General features: G+C 30.8%; 2 protein-coding genes across 2 annotated transcripts in view; both read right to left on the bottom strand.

The window, feature by feature from the left end:
* LOC139497637 (mucin-22-like) overlaps positions 1 to 23,810 on the bottom strand; it is a 326,590-nt gene that overhangs the window by 66,776 nt on the left and 236,004 nt on the right. The gene's annotated exons all lie outside the window — the stretch shown is intronic.
* The window catches only part of LOC139520721 (hepatocyte growth factor-like), a 59,591-nt gene continuing 58,400 nt past the window's right edge, over positions 22,620 to 23,810 (bottom strand). Inside the window, exon 5 of the mRNA XM_071313605.1 lies at positions 22,620 to 22,837. Coding sequence (XP_071169706.1) covers positions 22,620 to 22,837 — 218 coding nt within the window. The remainder of the gene's footprint in view (positions 22,838 to 23,810) is intronic.

The raw sequence follows: 23,810 nt of genomic DNA, 5'->3' as shown, positions 1-23,810 counted from the left end.
CTTCCGAAGCTACACAAAACCCCTTACAAATATAGATTTATTTCGTCTTCAAGCCATTGTTCAACTACTAAATTGTCTATTCTTCTTACCAGCACACTTGGTACAATTAAAAACCTGATAATAAATTGTTCAAATAAGGCCTTCGAAAATAGTGGAATAAATTACTTTTGGAGTGTCAAGAACTCGTTGGAAGTACTTGATAAATTGCATGCTTATATTGGTGATTTTGAATCTGTTCAAAGTTTTGATTTTTCTACCCTGTATACCACATTGCCTCACATTCTCATTAAGAAAAAATTCACACACCTAATTAAATGGGCATTCAAAAAATCAGAATGTGAATATATATGTTCAAACTCTTTTAGGTCATTTTTTAGTAGCAATAAACAAAAAAACTATGTTAATTGGACATGCTTTGATACTATATATGCCCTTGAATTTTTACTAGATAACATTTTTGTTCGCTTTGGGGATTCCGTATATCGTCAGATTATCGGAATTCCAATGGGGACTAACTGTGCACCACTTATTGCGGACCTGTTTTTGTATTGTTATGAGTTACAATTTATGACAAAAATAAGCAAAGACCCATCGAATCAACATCTGATAAACAAATTTAATAATACTTTTAGATATTTGGATGATATTTTGGCTCTCAATAATGACGACTTCAGTATGTATATTAATGAAATTTATCCTGTTGAACTTACTTTAAATAAAGCTAATACTAACAATGACCACTGCCCTTTTCTCGATCTTGATATCTATATCACTAATGGAAAGCTGAATACTAAAATTTATGATAAAAGGGATGATTTCTCATTTCCTATCGTTAATTATCCGTTTTTAGATGGTGACGTTCCCTTGTCACCATGTTACGGTGTTTATATATCTCAACTTGTACGATTCGCTCGTGTATGTAACAATGTTTTAGATTTTAACGAGAGAAATTTATGTATTACTGAAAAATTATTACACCAGGGTTTTCGATATCACAAACTAGTCAAAACATTTACTAAATTTTATCATCGGTATAAAGACATCATTCGTAAATATAGCTCAACATGCAGACTTCTAATACGTTCAGGTATTTCACATCCAATTGTTTATGGTAATATTCTTTATAAAGCACAAAGGTGTCAGTATTCACCTCAGAAACTTACAAAACTTTTGAATAGACTTATTAAGAAGGGATATAATTACGATACTGTTGTCAAGTCATTAAAGATTGCATATTTTGGCGTTAATATTGAGTCACTGATAAGGTCTTTGCATCGGAACTAAACACATTATTTTTTAAAAACAGTTGTTGGCATGACACGGGTTATGTTCTTCTCATATATGTTATGATGGTATGATACTAAACCCCTAACGGGAAGGATTGTGCCTGATGTTCATATGATGAAATCATAATCTTTCAGTCAGTTTAATTGAAGTCTGGAGCTGGCATGTCAGTTAACTGCTAGTAGTCTGTTGTTATTTATGTATTATTGTCATTTTGTTTATTTTCTTTGGTTACATCTTCTGACATCAGACTCGGATTTCTCTTGAACTGAATTTTAATGTGCGTATTGTTATGCGTATACTTTACTACATTGGTTAGAGGTATAGGGGGAGGGTTGAGATCTCACCAACATGTTTAACCCCGCCGCATTTTTGCGCCTGTCCCAAGTCAGGAGCCTCTGGCCTTTGTTAGTCTTGTATGATTTTTAATTTTAGTTTCTTGTGTATAATTCGGAGTTTAGTATGACGTCCATTATCGCTGTACTAGTATACATATTTTTAGGAGCCAGCTGAAGGACACCTACGGGTGCGTGAATTCTCGCTACATTGAAGACCCATTTGTGGCCTTCGGCTGTTGTCTGCTCTATGGTCGGGTTGTTGTCGCTTAGACACATTCCTTATTTCCTTTCTCAATTTTATTAATGCGTTAGAGGCATGAGCGAACAATACTGAATGTGCTATTTGCATGAACAAACAATGCCTTATGTGTTACAAATAAGAAGATGTGGTAAAAGTGCCATTGAGACAACTCTTCATCCAAGTCACAATTTGTAAAAGTAAACCGTGATAGGTTAAAGTACAGTCTACAACACGGAGCCTTAATTGGCTCACACCGACAATGCTTTATGTATTTAAGTAATCAAACATATGAGAGAACAATGATGTATGTGTTACATATATAAGCGAATAATACTTAATGTGTCATATGTATGAGTAAACAATACTTAAGGTATATACATATAAAAAACACTGCTTAATGTATTACATGTACTAGCGAACACTGATTTTAAAAGGTGCAACGTGTATGAGTAAACGTTTCACATCAATGGGCGAACAATACTTAGTGTACTTACATTTAAATAAACGAACATTTTTTAGTGTGTCACTTAAATGAGCGAATAATGTGTTAAAATGTAATATATATGACCAAACAATCCTTCTAAAATGTGTATGGGGTATGAGCGTCCAATGCTAAATGTGTACCGTGTACGAGCGAACGAAACTTAATATTTGAATGCATGCGCGAACAATACTTAATGTGTTCCAATTATGAACTAACAATGCTTAATGTATCACATGTATAATCGAACAATGCTTGTTGTATTAAATGACCGTACAATGAATTGTGTGTTACATGTACAGTAATGTTCTACATGTACATTCGAATAATGTTTTTACATACATGATCGAACTATGTTTAATGTGTTATTATTGATGCGCAATTATCAGAAACACAGTTTTGGCAGTATTTGGCCACAGTTTTATTACCAACTACACAATTATAAACACATATAACTAGATAAACAGTTAAGATATATATATATATATATACAACTCGTCTAAACATCAACCCAACAATGTTAGATCTGTAAATTTGCTTTCGCAAATTTTTGGTTCTTCCCTCGCCGGGATTCGAACCCATGTTTCTGTGATATCGTGACACCAAATCGACTGCACTGCAGCCGTCCCGCTTTTACCTTTGGAAAGGTAACACACGGCCAGCGAAAGCTCTTTTTTTGAGAGCCCAGGTGGTCGTGTGGTCTAGCGGGACGGCTGCAGTGCAGGCGATTTGGTGTCACGATATCACAGTAGCATGGGTTCGAATCCCGGCGAGGGAAGAACCAAAAATTTGCGAAAGCAAATTTACAGATCTAACATTGTTGGGTTGATGTTTAGACGAGTTGTATATACATTATGTACACAGCCATGTATCACCATCATTGATGGCGATCCGATGGATACATCTGTTGTAGAGTTGTCACTGACTCAGACGTACTTATATATATATATATATATATATAACTCGTCTAAACATCAACCCAGATGTTAGATCTGTAAATTTGCTTTCGCAAATTTTTGGTTCTTCCCTCGCCGGGATTCGAACCCATGTTTCTGTGATATCGTGACACCAAATCGACTGCACTGCAGCCGTCCCGCTAGACCACACGACCACCTGGGCTCTACAAAAATAGAGCTTTCGCTGGCCGTGTGTTACCTTTCCTCGTCAGTTTTAATCTAGCGGCGTACTACAGTACATGATATATATGATATTTATAAATAATTGATAAAAATAAAATAACTCCGTAAGGATTATTACCCATTTTGTTGTTTAAATGCTAAACATATGGAAATACATAAATTATAGAAAAAATCAACAGCATTTTGCCTTGCTATCTTATATTTGTCAATTCAGACCTTATAAGAGGCTTATAGCACACAGTGCTAGCAAAGATTTTTCCAAAACAAGTTTATGAATAAAGATATAGAACAAATGAAGTATAAATATGGAATAAAATTGAGAAAGGGAATTGGGAATCTGTCAAAGAGACAACAACCCGACCAAACAACATAAAGAAAGCCAAAGGCCAACTATGCATTGGACTTAAATACAGCAAAAAAACAATCCTGCAGCCGGAGGCGTGCTTTATCTGGCCCGTAACAAAAATATGTACTAATTGAGTGAAAATGTACGTCATTCTAAACTCCGAAATATATAAAAGAAACGTAAACTAAAAATCATAGAAAATAAACAAACTCCAGAGGCTCCTGCAAAAAGTGGCGGGTTGAAACAGGTTGTTTTAGATCTTACGTCTTCCCCTAAATCTCTAGCCAATTTAGATGATCTTTATAAGCAAAAGTTCTAAGGTGCGCTCACCTTAAGTGACTAGCTATGTGATTGTTTGGATTGATAAGGTTGTATTTATTTTATAAACAATAATCGCTAGCAAATCACAAACAAATAAGTGAATAATCTATGTTTCGAATTGATAGTGATAAAAATGATAACTGTTGATTTTCTGCAATAATTTTGATCTTATTTGCCACATAATCCCCAATTTTCCTTAAATACAATTAAACAATGTAAATCATTGCTTTGATCTAGTTTTCATATTGATATATATACAAATTAGATCGTCACTTCTATTCTGCATATTTACTGTTTTAATATTACAGCACTTTGCCACTCTGTTTCAAACAGACTTCTGGTTATCAAAATATTTTGAATCTTGAGTAAACATAGATAGATAAACTCCATATAATTAGTTGAAAATGTTTATTCATTATTCATAATTTTCCCTTCGGCTAACGGTGTCGTCAACCTATGCTCACCTGGTATCACTTCCAATTCCTTTTTAAGTGAAGGTATAAAGCAGTCCTATCAGTACATGTGGTATTATCATTTTCACGATTGCTTCGTTAGTTACAATAAATGTAGAAAAATACCCATATAATTAGAAGAAAAAAATTTATATTCAATTTGTGGATTGAGTTTCTCGTTTAGAGTTAGTCGTGACGGTTATCACTATAGAACCAAAGACTGCAGTCTTTCCCTGTCATTCTGTAGAATTCAATGTTTTGTAGTCTGTGTTTTGCTTTCAGGATTATCGGTTGTATGTTTGCCAGAATTGTATTTACCAATGGTGTTGTGTCTCGAAACGCAGCTAAGCATCTTATCCTCTATTTGTTGTTGCATAAAATGGTTCCGTAAGAATATTCATTCGAATATAAGAATGGGTAGATGATAAGAGGATCATAATTATTTCTTACATGAACGTCAACTAATTGCTTATCATAACAAAACTATATTCTAAAAATAAATCGTCATTTTGATGATTTTATAAAAACACTTTTAACCAGAGACGCCTTTCGATAACAGTGTTGCGTAAACGCAAATTGATCAAAAGTACTCAAAAATGTCGTTTCCTTATAATATAATAATATGCTTAAATCCGTCTTTAAATGTGTACATTAACCCCCAAAAACAGTGTTTTGTTTGTTAATAATTTTATAAAATCGAAAGAGACTATATCGATAAATTGACATAATTATAAATTCATTATTGTTAAAATTGTGCGAACCCACATTGTATATTCAGTAGGATTGTTCGCAATTCTGTAAAGACAAAAGGGAAAACGAATTGACCATACTTTTGCAAAATAATGAAAAACAATCAAAACCCAACAGTATGCTATAACCGTTATAATTTCTAGAAATAAGGTAAATTTGAAGTAGAACTTTTATCCATTATACTGCAATCATGGAACGAGCATTAGTTTTTATAACTCGGTGTTTATATTTTTTTAAAACTGGTATATAAGTTTTAATCCCTTATTCAACTGTGTGTTCGTCTTTTCGTTGGTCAACTTGGTCGAGTTATTATTTTTTTTATAGCTGGCGAATCTAGGACCAACATAGAAGATAAAATTTTCATCGATTTCTTGTATTCATTTAATTTAACGTATATATATAAGATATATAATGGCTAATAAGAACAGCTTTGTCCATGTATATTCCGTTTGAAAATGTATAACAACACTTCCTTTTCCGGGATTCTGTTTCAGCATTGTCGTCTATCGCATAAACGTAAACATACAAAAGAAAACCATTTAACACCATTCTTTGTAATAAATTACTTCAAAAGCTTTATGGAAACATGAACAAATAGCACTTTCTTCATTTAAAAGTTACCAACAATATCAAAGTTTTGAAAGAACTTAACTAGTTTTTGTACATATTAACCCATCACCTACTGTATTTATAGTTTATTGACTTATGAATGTAGTGTTAAACATCCGCAATCGTTACTCGAACATTTTGAAAATCAAAGCAAATAAGTAAAATATCCTTAGGTGATGTATTCATAAATGCTTTTATCTTTTTTCTTTATTAAAAGACAATACATATGCACTTTTAGTGACATTTATCTATGATTACAGATATCTGAGGTGAAAAAGAACAGTGAAATTTCTTTCATAAACCAATGTTACATCTCGACAATTTTGAAAAGGTACTAGTAATCTCAGATATATAAAAATATAATACACGTTACCAAGTAAATTTATATCATATCTATTTTGTTTTATATGTATTTGTTTCAAGTATTTTAGACCGTTTTTTAGAAAAAATAAAAACAGTTTTTCATAATTGAAATACATCGATATTCTTCTCTTTTATCATAAAACAAAACGACATTTGCGATTACTTGTAATGACGATATCGTTTCGAGATTTTGAGTTGACTTTATGTTAATGCGTTTAAATTCAAGCTTGACTTTGATATTGATAAGGAAACAAAATTGAATAAACAATTTGCCAGATTAAGAATAAGAACATTTTGCGTAGTTGTGTAAAGCGAGCAGTATTTATATGAACATTTGCTAGAAACATTAAAGTTTTCTTTATACTCAAAATATGTAACAATATAACATTTTCAAAGCCATGCAATTTTTAGTAAATCAATTTTGATCTGAAATGGTTATTTTGAAGAAATCATCATCTGAAAATTCTGAAATATTTGTAATCAAAGTCATGTTCAGTATTTTTGTCAACTTGCAGAATTATCAACTGCGAAAATCTCAGAACTTCTCTGACAATTCGCGTGTAGTTTATTCAGTACTGTTAAAAATTTAGTTTGTAGATGTGTGCAAGCAAATAATTAGTCTCCACATAGATCTTGATTGACTGCAAACGATTGAACTGTACTGAATAAACCGCGGAGCACAAGTTTGAAAAGGACCGTTTCAGATAGAAAAAAGTTCATTAAGTTATTGGCAATGACAAGAAAACTACTCCAAAGACCAAATAACGTTGAAGATTTACAACAAATGGTTACTGTACGGCCTTAAACAATGAGCAAAACCTATACCGCATAACAAGATATAAAAGGTAGGCAAAAGATATAAGAGGATAATTCAAACTCTTTAGACGAATATACACTAGTACTTACAATGATATGGCAAAAAAAAAACGAAAAGAAGAACAACAATTCACAAAACACAACATAGAAGACATAGTTATCAAAACTAAGGGTGGTATCAGATGCTCCAGAAGGGTAAACACGGAACACACGTTGTGTTGCTAATATAATTACTAACCCGGTAATACGCAAAATTTGGTAGGTCACATTCAAGGAAAAAAAAACGGAAACGTATTCATCTTCATCTGTGAAACCGATAAACAATAACAGTCAACTAACTCGTGATAGCGTCCGTTAAAATGCGAAAAAAAATCTTTCAAAATCAATTTTATCAACAAACAAAAACACAAAAGAAAAAACATGTACATATCTGAGTACTTGCAGCTATTGAAAGTTAATTTAAAGTCTATAAAAAATTATGGGACTCATTTACATTTACCAGAAACGTCATATTTTTCAATGCCAAAATATAGGTATCGACAGATTGTCGGACCGTAAATGTGCAAATGTGCATAACAATATTAATAACAAAATCAATATGTATACCGATATAAAAGCATTAAAATCAAAGATTTGACATAAAAATATCTTCAATTAATAAAAAACATAACTTAGACCCCTAAGTGTCAAACAAAATGGGATATTTTTTTTAAACAGAGTATATAAATTGGAAAAAAAAAATGGCTAAATCTTAGTAAAATTAATATAAAGTTTAAAGAATATCAATAGAAATTTATACAAAGGATTATATACCGATAACAGACGTTAAATAATGCATATGTCAAATGGAAAGTGTCACGTATGTGAATAACATACATGTAATATACAATGTGAATAAAATAATATACAGTCCGCTAAAAGTTAAGCACCACCTAAATATATTTATGTTTGGTGTTATGAATTGCCTATTACATGCACTAAGAAAATTCATAACGACCAAACAAATTTAACTGCGATAAACACGCCAAGCAAATTTTTATAAAAGGTCATCTGCACTTTTTCGAATACACTGATTCGATGCCTTATAGGGAGGTTATAATAACATAGTTCGGACCTGTAAAGTTTCAAACCATGCATTAGGCTTCGATGTGATAATGAAATGATTGATTTCTATATGAATCTTTGCAAAGTGCTGAACGGAATGCATATTGATATATGAATTCATTCTTTAGAACTTCCAAGTAGTATTTACGTCATACCACCTCACGATTTTGGCTGCATGTTAGTCAGGACGAACATAAACCCACCATAACATTGTTGCCTGCTTTGTAGGCCGATACGAGCACACAACTTGTTGCGTGTACTCGAAGCTTGTTTCCTTTTCTAAATTAGGTGTATCATTTACCCATATAATTAATTCTTAATCATTTTCAAACTATGATAATCGAATATCGACAATTTTTATACAATTATTAAAAAAAACAAAAACGACAAAAACTATATAAAATATTTAAGATCAGAGAACATATTTATGATAATTATATCACTAGTAAAGTGAAAATTCTCTATGGTACGTTGTTAAAGTTAAAATCATACTTAACTTTGCACATTTCATTTTGAGATGTTAATGATGATGAAAGAACAAAAATAAAAAGGCATATGCGTTGATGTATAAGGTATAAAATAAAATTAACGTTATGACTAATATTAGACATATTTGTAAATTGACGTTATATACCCGACTTGAAATTTTAACTGACTTGATCTACCTTTCTTACATTCACATTTCGCCCAGAAGAATATTACCAGGCCAGTAGGCAGCACCTTTGCGTCCATAGAAATATCATCGATATGTTTATTTTCTGTAAATTAACTGTTCATAAATTATGGAATTATTCAAGACACAAGGGTTTTCAACCCCAGCAAACTTTGCTTTTGCAGTATTTGGAAGAAATGTTCGGCTTTTCGACTAATTTTGATTCTAGTGCCAATGATGAGTCTTTTGTAGAAGAAACGCGCGTGTGACGAGCCAAATTAATAGCCTTTGCATTGAAAAATTAACAGTAGTTCACTGATGTTCAAATCTCATTAATCGATTGTAAACGCAAAAGAGGCAACAAACAACTACTAGGAGAATCTCATAAATTAAAAAAAGATGTAAGAAATGATAGACAAAAGACAAAAGAAACCCACTTTTTATGAGATGGTCTTTTTCTAGAGTATATATTTACCATAATTACTTTTATATATCTATCGAAGAATACAGTAATCTGCAGATGAAAACAATGTTTACCAGAAGTCAGTTTAATGATTTAAATAGACAAAATTAATATATTCATTTGTATAAACAAAACTAATACAATAGCAACCATAATATGAAGACGACAGTAGAAAATAGAAATAAAGTTTTAAGAAAAAAATACTGGACAAAAGTCACAGCGTAAATGAGGATATTATAACACCAAGGAACTCCTGTTTTGTCTGGATTTTTTCAATAGCTTGTATTCCTAGCTAGACCTGATGGTTTTGTACAGTAGCTAGTGTTATGAAAGGATTAATGACGTTTCTAGAAATAGTTAAAAATTGTAGTAAATAAACTCATCATAGATATCAGGACAAAATTTTGTATTTACGCCAGACGCGCGTTTCGTCTACAAAAGACTCATCAGTGACGCTCGAATCCCAAAAAGTTAAACGGCCAAATCAAGTACGAAGGTGAAGAGCATTGAGGACCAAAATTCCTTAAAGTTTTGCCAAATCCAGCAAAGGTAATCTATGCCTGAGGTAGAAAAGCCTTAGTATTTCAAAAATTCTAAACTTTGTAAACAGTTAATTTATAAATATAACCATATCAATGATAATTCATGTCAGCACAAAAAGTGCCGACTATTGGGCTGGTGATACCCTCGGGGAAATAAATCTACACCAGCAGTGGTATCGACCCAGTGGTTGTAAATAAACTCATCATAGATATCAGGACAACATTTTGTATATACTCCAGACGCGCGTTTCGTCTACAAAAGACTCATCAGTGACGCTCGAATCCTAAAAAGTTAAAAAGCCTTTGCATTGTAAAGTAGATCTTAGTAAAACAATAGTATATGTTTGTAGTTGATTAAGATAATTAAAAGTGAATTGGATATAAATTTCAAATAAATCAGTTATTTGGCACGCTAAATGAAAGATATGAGGTCAGTAAATTGTCGGACATGATGAATTGCTATTAAATCCAAGGTTATTACCATATTCACAGAATTTGTAGATACTTTATCATCATGAATATTCAGTTAAACATTAATGCACACAAGAATGTTGTTAATAACCAATCAAAAGGTTTAGATACGAAGGTTGACGTACACAAGATACTAATTAAAATTCAACAAATCTTTAATCATCTTTTATTATAAAGATCAGAAATTGAAATTCTTCCAAAAAATATCATTCTATTTAATTTAAGAAATAATAACCTAACGTTTGCAAAGAAGGCTCAATCTCGGCTTGGAACAGGAATGTCGGGTAATGAATAGTGACTATAAAAGCAAATATAAGTCTACTGTCCGTACATAACAATCCTTGTTTCAACTTCCTACCAGCAAATTGAGTTGTCTTATTTCTTTCATTAAAAAGGTAAGTTATATAATGTTCCTTAAAGTTATTTAAAAAAAGAAATTAATTGCAAATTAATAGGAAATAGTTCAATAAATTTGAAAATTAATATATATAAATTTTAGTAAATGCGTTTCATGAGTTTATTCACTCCATGTATAACAAATAGGATGAACGTAGTTCATAAGTTAATTTAAACAATATTTGAAATAGAAATACATGTGTTATAGTCAATTGATAATATTATCTATTATCAATATGTATGATTTATGCATTGTGATATTTTATGATAAGAAAAGAAAAGAATAACATTACAATTCTTGTTCCTACCAGCAAATTAAGTTGTCTTATTTATTTCATTAAAAAGGGTAGGAGGCGCGAGTCCCACTCTCGATGCCAAGCCAGTCCATAACAACGACATGAAGTCCCCAGATGTCCAGACATCTTTCTTTCTAAAAGAACAGTATAGCAAACGAGAGAATGGAAATCAACATCATGTTCATCAATAAAGAAACCCTCGAAGACAACCATAATACCAACATTAACAAGTGACCTCCCTGTGAAGCCTCATACAACAAAAAACTTGTTCTTTTACTACTTTTTGGAAACAGATTATTTTCATATGATATGAATATTGCTATTTTTAAATCTGTTCAGAAATATATCAGTGACACTCATCGTTTTGTTTGAAACCTTCTTAATTTTTGTTTCATCTAGTTTTATTTTGTTATTTTTTTCTACACTCCAACATTAATACATTTGATCCACTAAGCATGCTTAATGTCTCTTTCAAGCCATAAATATATTTCTAATGACTTATAATAGATATTTGCATGTTTCAAGGTACTTTAAATAACTGATGATTAATTGCCTTTATATTTAAATATACTTTGCATTTAGTAAGTAACACTGTTAACATATTTTTGCTCGTGTGTGCTCACAAGTAGCATGCATGTTCCATTATATTGCATTATTTTAAATACAGTTGTAATTGAATTATACCTTGTACATGTAATATGGAGAGAGCTTTTATAGGCTGTGCCTGTTGCTCCATCCTTTTCATATCTTAATGAATAAAATATGTTTAAAATCAAATACAACAAAAAACATAAAATCCCTTCACAACAATAGTCCAGACATCGAACAGAATACCAGCAGACGTACATGTGACGTTTCCATGATATATCAATATAACAATCTTCATATATCATAAAATCATAATTTAGCATCTAATATAAACTTTTCTGGGCTCTTGTTATCAATTTACTTAAAACGAAGGTAACATGAGAACTAAAACTTTGCATGTCACTTTATTTTGTTTGTAAAGATAAATCTCTCATTCAAAGGCAATTATATATTAAACTGTGAAGGAAAGGTTTAGTTTGGTTTGTTTGCCGTGATACAACTTGAAGTAAAGTGTTTATTTTTGTGTTTGTACTGTGTTGTTGGGTGTATAAGTTTCACTCGTTCACGGACGATGCCAAGTCTACTCTTCAACAGGGTTACCCTAAAAATCTGCTGGTAGCGTGATTAAGGGAATCCTGGTCACAAAAATAAATAAATGAATCCTGGTGCAATTTGAACGAAGTCTTGCAAGTTAACATAAACACAAATATAAAAAAAGAAGATGTGGTATGATTACCAATGAGACAAATATTCACAAAAGATCAAAATGACACAGACATTAACAACTATAGGTCACCGTACGGCCTTCAACAATGATCAAAGCCCATACCACATAGTCAGCTATAAAAGGCCCCGATAAGACAATGTAAAACAATTCAAACGAGAAAACTAACGGCCTTATTTATGTAAAAAAATGAACGAAAAACAAATATGTAACATATAAACAAACGACAACCACTGAATTACAGGCTCCTGACTTTGGACAGGCACATACATAAATAATGTGGCGGGGTTAAACATGTTAGCGGGATCCCAACACAAAGTCGATTAAAAGTTCAATACTGTATTATCCAAGTCCAAAGTTCATGTGACAGTAAAATAAATTTACAACATCTAAACAGCAGGCTCAACAATACAGTGACATAATTCTAAATCATCTCCTATGTACACTCCTCTCGTACACAAATTGTCTCTCCTCCTCGTATATCGTATCTCTTTCTCTACAACTATTTCTCTCTTTTATACTACTCTAGCCCGGAGCCCGGAGCCCGGAGCCCGGAGCTAAGGTCAACCGAAGCTGGGGTCAACCGAGGCACCTGTATAAACATAGCAACGGGGAACTAGATGATAAACATGGTGGATTTGACAGCACACTCTGATAAAAATACATTGTAACGGTTAATGAGAATAAGTAATCTAATTATACCATGATAATAAAAACCACTGATGCATGTAATAAACGAAAAACGTTACAATACTATCATTCCTTACTCAATTTATCACTTTCTACTATCGGTGTTTAAAATAAGTTGGTGTTCTTTAAACAAAGCAGTACGTGAACTCAAGACTGGTGACTGGTCACCAAGATTGTTGCTGAATGTTTTGGCTTTTGCTTTGAAATAATCTACTATGAATTAGATAATGATGAGCTTAGTTAAAACAACATTATTGAAAATATGTAAGTATGTGTAGATTCTTGCACACAAGTGAATAAAAGGTTTTGTTGAAGTTGACTCAAATATAAAAAAGGGTATACACTTTTTTACCTTATAAGGCTGGACTACTTTGTTTATTACTTTGGAGTGTAGATCATTTTTACTTTGTGTTCAATATTGAAATTCAAAATCCCAGTTTCTTCAAAATCTAGTGTCTAAGGCAAATTGCTTTGACACTGCAACATAAATGTCAGTCCTAAATTTGATTTTTTTATATAGCTGCATTTATTTTAAAACTTTTAAAATTCATATCTACAGACGCTTTTCCCCTTAATTCTTTTGATTATTCTCCACTCATTTTACGAAGCTGTCTTTGACAACCATACATACTTTAATTGTAAATGTAAGCAACGAGGACATATAAGATGAATGGACAGGTTAGTGTTAAAGTTTTAACATCTCACATGTTGGACATTTAAATGAGATTTTGGCATTACTTATCTAAATACAGCACCAGTAAGACCTTTATACATGACTTTGAAGCATGATTATCATTTAGGTGCTAGTATGTCGACCTCTAGCGTTTTATCTTTTTGTTGTTGTGTTAATGTTTAATTCAATTATAATTTGGTTAGTCAGATAGCAGGATCTGGTGTTCATAATAATATTAGTTACATGGTGTTAGTGACCTAATACGATATATTATTCAATATGGGGTGAGAGTGAAGCTCGTTTTCCCAAATGGAATTTACTGACACAATATATATCATATCAGGTCACTAGCAAGCCGTGTAACGAATTTTGCTTACCGATCATCGTCATATGTGGTATTTTGACTAGCAGCCTATCAAAATTATCAAGTCTTCAATACTTTGTATTAAGATCCTACTTCCATTTGTATATACAGAAAAGAAATGCCAACAATAACAAGTTTTTAGCATAGAATTTGTTTTATGAATTTATTTCAATCATTCATTACATAATTGTATCAATTTCTTCGTCTGTTGAATCCTTTCAGATTTCTTTTTGTTTTGTTTCGAAAGGGTGTAAGTCCGTTAAGCCAACAATAACAACTTGTTAGATTTTACTATGTTTTATGAACTTATTTCAACCTTTCATCATCATTTCCTTCTTCCAACAAATCAATTCACCAAAGATAGTATCATGCAATTGCTTGTTTTTGTCAGACAACATATTTGGAGGTTGTTATTTTATAAAGGGTTGTGGCATCTCTTTTGTTTTGAAAGGGAAGTAATTCCTTAGCAACCCCATATGTAACTAATCATGTATGGTAACTAACCCTATATTTTTTAAGACACCCTATATCAAATAAACATATTCACCACGTGTAGTCCTTTAACCAATCATATCTCTATAAATCTATTGGAGGTAAGATAATTGCTAGAACATAAGAGGTCTGTTGTGATATACCAGTAGGAATTAAGGAAAACAAATAAATGTATGCTTGCAAATAAATAAAGATAACTCTATACAAATATTAATATGTTGCCAATGAGACAACTATCCAACAGAGACCCAATGAATGTCAGCTTGCAAAACAAAACAAACACTCTGTTTACATATAAAACTAATAGGTTGCCAATAAGAAGACTATCCACCAGAAACCAAATGTATGTATGCTTGCAAAGAAATAAACATGTACAGGATGATATCTTGTTGATCTCAGTATAGACTATACAAACCGTTGGTAAATCTTACTCTTATCAAATATTTGCATGACGTGTGCTTCCTGGGAAAATTTTTATACTCTATAACCAGCTGAATCAGTTCCAATTTTTTTTTTTGTAATGTGTTTATTGGCAAAGAACTACATGTATTTTTACAATAGTAAATAAGTTCATAGTACATCAGCAAAATCGAAACAAGTACATAAAGTTGATATTTTGAATCCTTCTATAAACATATAATATTATTAATAATAATTTGAAAAGAAATAGAAAATCTTAATCTGAGGTAGCATGGATTGGGTAGATATTTTTATTACGTGAAAATTATTCTATTAGTTGGAGCCAGGGGTTCCAGCAGGTGTACGCTCTTTGCAGTGGTTTATTTTTATAAAATATTATTTTTTCAATAAACAAATTTTCTTTAAGATATTTTTTTAAGGCTATACTATTTACTTGTCCACATTGCATTTTTGTTTTGTATATGTTACAGGGAATTTGTGAAATCAGTGATTTTGTAAAATCACTGAAACTTCGGGGAATTTGTAAAATCACTGAACTGATTAGTGATTTTATAAAATCCCTGATTTTGACTAGTGATTTTACAAAATCCCTGAAATAATTAAGATCTTTTTTACAGATTCACTGATTAAATTCGGGGAATTTGTAAAATACATTCATTCATTTTTATTAAGAATTTCTGTGAAAAAAGACTACAACAGTAACACAGTCACTCAATAAGTTTGAGGTTAATTTAGTCTTTATTTTAATATTAAGTGAGCGGTTTTCATGCACAAAACAACTGACATACTGTAGAACAATGGCTCAGGCACAAATGTCTTGAAATCAAGAGCAAACATACACACAAAAGTTACTTCAAATAATTGAGGTAAAATTAAAGTGCAACATATGGAACCAGGGAAAATATGATAAACATTTTGGATTATTTGGTCAATGAGCCACAGAAGGAAGACAAAACAAGCTCTTATCACTACCGTGTTTGAAAGAAAGTTACTGTTTTTTATAGTTTTTCTGTATAATTACTGTAGAAAATAAAACCAATTATATCAATTTTTTTAAATCAAAACTGATCAGAACATTAGGTTGATTGCTGTCATTAGAGAAGAAAACCACATATGTAAGGTATAAGAAATTGAGTGGGTTAGGGTATGTGATCCAGTGGCAAATATTACATGCATATCAGATCAAGAGCATCTTATTGCTGCATGAAAAAGTGTCGTATTATTAATTTGCTGCCTACAAAATAACATTTATATTCACAAAATAATAATAAAAAAAGACAACAGAAAATATTGTACTTGTATGAATAGGTTAATCTAACCAAGCAAAAATAAACAAAGTTTTACCTACTTTGGTCATTTATCAGACACATGTATTCCATCACAAAGTGGTATAACTTTGAATAAGTTTCTAAATTTCTCAACTCTTTTAATCCAAATAAAGTAAATATTTTGTTGATAAATGAAGGTATGAAGTTCTTCAATGTGAAGATTTTAAAAAATTGTTAAAAACGATATTCATCAGATGAAGATGTTTTAAAAATATTATGTATGTCTTGAAGACATGTACAGCATAGTTAGGAAAATTCCCATATCAATAGCTTATACTGGTAGGGATGTCACCCAAACTTGTCTTGCAAAAATAAGCAAATTCAGAGTGGTCTAAATACCTGTTTAAATGCCTTTTAGTCATTATCATTATACACAAGTTCTAGCTCATAGTGTTTATTAAACAAATATATTTCTAAATCATTAGTGATGTCAGTGATCATTCATTTGGTCTATCTTTATATTAAGAAAAACACATTTCTAATAGCATGTTATACTTTATTGTAATCAGGGATTTTACAAAATCCCTAGCTCTAATTTCAGTGATTTTGTAAAATCCCTAACAATTTCAGGGATTTTACAAAACCACTGAAACTGTTAGTGATTTTACACAATCACTGATTAGTCCAGTGATTTTACAAAATCCCTGATTTTACAAATTCCCTGTAACATATGTATAGTATTTAGTTAATAGTATTATGAGATTTCTTATGTAGTTATTTTCTGTTTTTTCTAATATCCCAAATAAGATAATATCTAAATTAAGTGGTAGTTCAATTTGGACTTTTGAATATATCCATTTATTAAGTTCTTCCCAAACATCAAAAACTTTTGGACATGTCCAGAAAATGTGTTCAATAGTTTCTATTGAGTCCGAACAGAAAGTGCATTTATTGTTTTGTGACACTTTAATTTTGTAGAGTAATTTATTAGTTCCCAAAATTCTGTGATTAATCCTGCATTGGAGCCACTGTAATTTTGAGTTTTTAGTAATGTAAAACGGAAGTCTGTATATTTTATTCCAAATAATATTATGTCTATTTAAGATTAAGGACCACTTTTCCTGTGATGTGATATTTGTTATTTTTTTCATTTAAAACATTGTACATGTCTTTTGATCCTTTTGTAGATTTCATAAAAATAGAAATAGTAGTTGGTATAATTGGCCCATAAGGCTTGATAAGCTGATTACTTTTAATATTAAGACTTTTCATATAGGAATAAACAGCTGACATTACTCCTTGAAATATAAGAAAGTTTGTATCAATATCATATGTTTTTTTTTAAATTCCTGCCAATTGATTAAATGTCCATCATTATCAATTAAATCATTTATTAGCCAGACGCCCTTTTCAGTCCATTTTTTATACAGAGGGATTTGATTCCAAATTTTAATTTCTTTATTATTCCAAAGATTAGATGTGATAAAATCGTATTCGTTCTTAATAGCTATTTTGGTTTGTAGTTCAGTCAAAGCATTAAAAACCTCCTGCCAAAAAGGATTTCTTACTTGTGTTCTTGGACCAAACAAGAATGATTCATTTAATTCAATTTTTTCAGTACAAGTAAGTTACTTACAATAGTTATTAGTTTGTTTGATTATTCTTCTTATCCAAGTTAGTTTTAATCCAATTTATAGTACAAAAACAAAATGTTGATGAATGGAAAATGGTTTTATTCTTTATTCATGCGTACATAAAAAGCATATAGTAAAAAAAATGAAATCACAAAAATAATGAACTTAGAGGAAAATCAATTCGAAAAGTCTATAATCCCATGGCAAAATCAAATAACAAAACGCATCAAAAACGAATGGACAAGAACTGTCATATTCCTGACTTGGTACAGGCATTTTCAAATGTAGAAAATGGTGGATTAAACCTGGTTCTATAGCGCCAAACCTCTCACTTTCATGACAGTCTCATCAAATTCCGTTATATTTACATTGATGCGTTAACTAAACAGACACAATAAATAAAAAAGTCAAAATATAGGTACATCAGTCATCATCGTATAACAATTTTAAAAGGAACAATTTAACAGAACACAAAAACATCTATCTACAAACACATTCATTGATTTGTGTGTCTGACTTTAGAAAATTTATACGTCACATAGATTTGTCGTTCAAAATGCATACAAACAATTTTAAAATTTACATATGCAAAGTTAGCATATAGGTTTAAAAAATCAAAAGTATGTAAGAATAAATTTCAGAAATAGACCGAGATTAAAAATAGTCCAAAAGTATATATAGAATTTATCGTATAACAATTTTGAAAGGAACAATTTAACAGAACACAAAAACATCTATCTACCAACACATTCATTGATTTGTGTGTCTGACGTAAGAAAATGTTATACGTCACATAGATTTGTCGTTCAATGTGCATACAAACAATTTTAAATTTACACAGGCAATGTTAGCATATAGGGTTAAAAAATCAAAAGTATGTAAGAATATATTTCAGAAATAGACCGAGATTGAAAATAGTCCAAAAGTTATATATAGAATTAATCGTATAACAATTTCAAAAGGAACAATTTAACAGAACACAAAAACATCTATCTACAAACACATTCATTGATTTGTGTGTCTGACGTCAAAAATTTGTATACGTCACATAGATTTGTCGTTCAATGTGCATACAAACAATTTTAAATTTTGCATAGGTAATGTAAGCATATAGGGTTAAAAAACAACAGTATGTAAGAATAAATTTCAGAAATAGACCGAGATTGAAAATAGTCCAAAAGTAAAGTTCAATTCTAAAATATTCCAAAACGCTAACTCATATTTCAATTTAATAAGGTTGCACATATTATGTATTCTTCTGTCAAAAAACCTGTAAAACGTTTAACTAAAAATGTTATTTATTTTATACTTTGAACAGTTCAATAAACAAAGATTCATATAAAAAGAATATGTTTGTATTAATTTTCACTTAACCCAAATACAGAAAATCTGCAAAATTCTTAATATGAGCCTCACTTATTTATTCTACACTTACAAAGAAATATCTAATCAAAATACATTTTATTTCTTGCAAACTATCATGACAACTGAGGAAAAAAAATAGTTAATAATAAAATATATATATGCATATATACAATAAATAACACTACTTAGGCTGAATAAAACATAAATGACCTTTTATATAGGGAGTTATATCTCGAATCACTGAAGTACATCTATGACAAAACACATTTTTTTTTAAATTTGAAATCTTTAATGGAAACATGAGATTCATTTCATCACTTACCACTGAAAGCATGTAGAGGTTATTGTATAACTATGGCCTTGGATAATAACAAAAGTAAGCATTTATAATTACTTTTAAAATACTGTTAAAAAGAAACTTACAAGGGACATGATGGTAACTGTGTTTCTTTTTCATAATCTTTTTTTTCAAACTGAACAAAGTTTGAAAAACTGACTAATTAAATTACTTCAATGAAATTTCCTTACATTTAAGTGAATTTTGTTAATCATTTATATACTATTTCTGTTATATGCCACATAGCCGCATGTAAGGTCTGTACTTTGAAATATATTGATAATATATAAAATAAAAATATTAATTTAATTCTTGAACTTCTAAATGAAACATGATTCCTAAACAGTAATAAATATTCCCTTGTGTTTTACTTAATTTTTGTTATTTTCTTATAATTAAATAAAATAATATTTTTGACAGTAATGTTATCTTATAGTCTGCTTTCCGACCTCATATAAATATTTTGAACCGAAATTATGGAAGTACACAATATCACGTGGGTAAACCTTCAGGTATAATCAGTTTATTGTAACAATGCACACTGGCACGTGGTATTGTATAATTGAACTAGTACAACATACACAAAGAAAACAGGTCTCAGCTCAAAACAAATATAATTGCGTTGTCATTATACTTGTTAAGAAACTTTCACATCAAACGCTTATTTCTATCAAAAACCAATTACAACTGGAAAATTTAAACATTTGTGCACGTTAATGTTTTACTTTCCTATCTACGAATGAAAATTGACAGAAGAAAAAGTACTATTTCACATGGTTATCTCCCAGTAGAGGGATCGTCTCAAAGACACAAGTAACTTCTTGTATAAATGATCGAAATTTTTGAGACGTTTCCAGGATATCGAATGGCCCATAGACTCTTCCAAACCTCACTAATAAATAGGCGTGAACCTCTCAGGGAGTTCACGCAAAAACACTCCGACACCAAGCGGCCCTAATAGGCTTTCGTTGAAATTCTTTTCACTGATCTTATCATGTAGCGTACATGGCAGTCAACTTGAGATTATCTCTAAAACTTGAAATATGTGTTTTAATCCGAAATCAGACTGATCATTAAGGAGTAATTTTTGGTTAATCATATAAAACAATAATTTTTACGAAATTTTAACCGGAAGTCAACAAAAATGTAACAAAAAGATAAAATACGCATTTATTTAATGCTTCAGCATTTAGAAAACAATTTTTTGTTTAAAGAAAACAGTATTTGAGGAGATAACTGTTACAAAGAGGAGTCTTTAGTTTCAAAAGTGTTCAAACTTTTCGATATCATATACCAAATATCAAAGCGGCATCCTGCGAAATTAAAACACCTGCGAGAAATAAAAGTGGCGGGAGAAAAAAACCATTTAAAATCAATCGATCGCAGAATATTTGTAGGTATACCAACTTATCGAAATTCATGTTTGATTAGAAAATTTGGAGTAAAAAAGTAGGTTCGCGTTTAAAAAGTATGTTTCATCGATTACTTTGTTTTTGAAATAAGGGAAATAAATTACAATTTCCGGTTTAAGAAAGTCACTTTCATATATGATCATGTATTTATCAAAAATGTCAAAACTGAAAGTAGTTATGCACCTTTGTTTGAAATAAAGGATATAATTTGATTCTCTCAGTTTGAACATGTCGCTTCTGGTTCATATGATTCCTTTCAAAGGATTTCAAAAATACATAGTTTCTATTTATTTTAACATGAAGTAATTTCAAACTATAGCTTTTCCGGTTCTCATTAAGTCACCTCCGGTTAATTTTTTTCATTTTCATGTTATCCAACCCTATGTAAAAGACCCTATGCTTTATCATGAACCAGTTTGAATTAATAGCAAAGATGAAAATCTTGAATGTTAAATAAATTTAATCCTGGTATCTAAGTTGAGTTTATATACCGTCTATCTTGATCCAAATTAACAGTGTATTGTATTTGAAGCTTTAAGGACGTCCATCGGTAGTTTAACTGTTGCAAATTTAGTTAACCTGGCGACGCGTAGCGGAGACAGGTAAACAGATATTTGCGACAGTAAAACTACCGATGGACGCCCGCAAAGCTTCAAATACAATACAGTTATCTCTATTATATTCAAAACAAGTGCATACTTAAATTTCAATCATTACTTCAGTGTAAAATCTTCATTAAAGAAAACTCCGCGAAAAGATGTTATCTTCTTTGGTCCCTACACTAGGTGACGTCTTATGTATGCTTCCGACGTCAAACATAAACACCGGGCGTTTTCTGGCTTCTGTGCCGTTTCGGAATGTAATAAAGTTTGATAAAAAGAAGATTTTTAGGTGCAACATGTGAGTTTTTTTGGCTTATTATTGTAGAAATTACATGTCAATACATTCAGCAATTCGAAATGTCGGCTTCTTTAGTTACGGAAAAGGAGATAGTGAATTTTACGCTATTTGTTATCCAATCAGAACCATTGATACAAAATAATTGCAGCAGAATGTATTATTTTAAGGTAAAGTTTTTCTTTAAATAAGTTTTAAAGCATTTAAATTTGGCAAAACGTAATTTTGTACCACGGATACGGTATTTTGTAAGCCAAAAAATCTTCTATATAAATTTTTTTTTATTATTTTCGAAGTTACCAAATAAAATTATTTTGATATTCAAAGAAAGTTCAATAATTGTGATTTTAGAAATTCAATTGCTTAATGCATGACAGAGACTGGAGAACATAACTCCCAAATAATTGTTCTATTGTCTCAGGTTCTTCTTCGCAGAATTAACATACTATACATTACTATTGTTTAATTGCATATTTTAAAGTAGAGAATTAACTTCCAAATGCCTTGGATAAATCTAAATTGGAACCAACAAAGCTTTGTGTTTCTAGTGTATGTTGTAAGTCCTTTTATATACATCAAAGAATGCAGTAATCAGTTCTACCATATTTTTTTTCTTTCGAAATAGATAAAAATATTACATTCAACAGCAACCTTCATGCGGAAATGACACTAATCAATACAAATAACAACTTCAACATTTTGGTACTGGACAATAGTCGTAGGGCACATTAGGATCTGAAGTATAACACCAAGGAGCTCCGTCACTGGTTGGATCTCTGCAATAGTTGGTTTTCATATCTGGACCTGCTGGCTTATAGGGCTGATTGGTCCAGAAGCTGCATGGAATACCAGAAGACGTACATGTGACTTTTCCTTGGTATGTAGTGCTATCAGTGTAACAATCTTCAACTGCCATTAAAAAAACAAAAGAAGTTAGCGTCTAATAATAACTTTTACTGAACTCTCGTTATCAATTTACTATACGCGAAAATTACATGAGACCTAAAACTTTCCATGTGTATATTATTTTGTTTTGAAACAAACGTCATTCTTTTAAATGCAAATATATATTTAATTGTTATTTCTTACTCATTTTTGTAAGTGTTGCTATCGATGTTTTAAGAACAGAAAAAAAACGGTGACACCAAGTGGCACTTTTACCCTTTCGTTTAAATTCTTCTCACTGACCTTATTAGGAAGCGTTCATGGCATTCAACTTGAGATTTTCTCCACAGCTTGAAATATATGTTTTTTTTATCCAAAACCTGACCATTAAAAGTACAGTTTGGTTAATCCTGCGTAATAATGATTTTCACAAGATTTTACCAACAATTCAACCGAAATGTCAAATGTAAGACATACATTTAGTTGATGCTTCAGCATTTAGAAAACAAAAGTGAATCAAGAAAACAGTATTTCTGGAGTTAGCTATTACACGGAAATGTGTCCAGTTGTACAGTGCCAGTTTCATAAAGCATATACATTTTTCGATATTATATTATACAAAATATTTAAAAGCGGGCCAAACGATACTAGACCCGGGAGAAAAAAAAATTAAAATCATTAGATCTCAGATCGTTTGCAAGTCTTTCCACATACCCAAGTTCATATTTGATAAAAAAAAAAAAAAAAAAAAAATATGAAAAATAATAGATTTCGTTTTTAAAAGTTCATTAATACAAAGTTTATTTCACCCATATTCCAAAAATAAGTAGGCCCTTTTTCCTTTAATAAGAGAGATAATTAACAACTTCCGGTTAGCAAAATTCACTTCTAGCTTTTGACTAAAAAAGGAATATATTTTGCTTCTTCCTCTTGAAAAATGTCACTTCCCATTAAATATGATGGGTTACTTCTAGGATTAAAAAAATATATGATTTTT

Source organism: Mytilus edulis, chromosome 1, assembly GCF_963676685.1.
Source record: "Mytilus edulis chromosome 1, xbMytEdul2.2, whole genome shotgun sequence".
Classification (NCBI taxonomy): Eukaryota; Metazoa; Mollusca; class Bivalvia; order Mytilida; family Mytilidae; genus Mytilus; species Mytilus edulis.
This window is presented reverse-complemented; position numbering and strand designations above follow the sequence as displayed.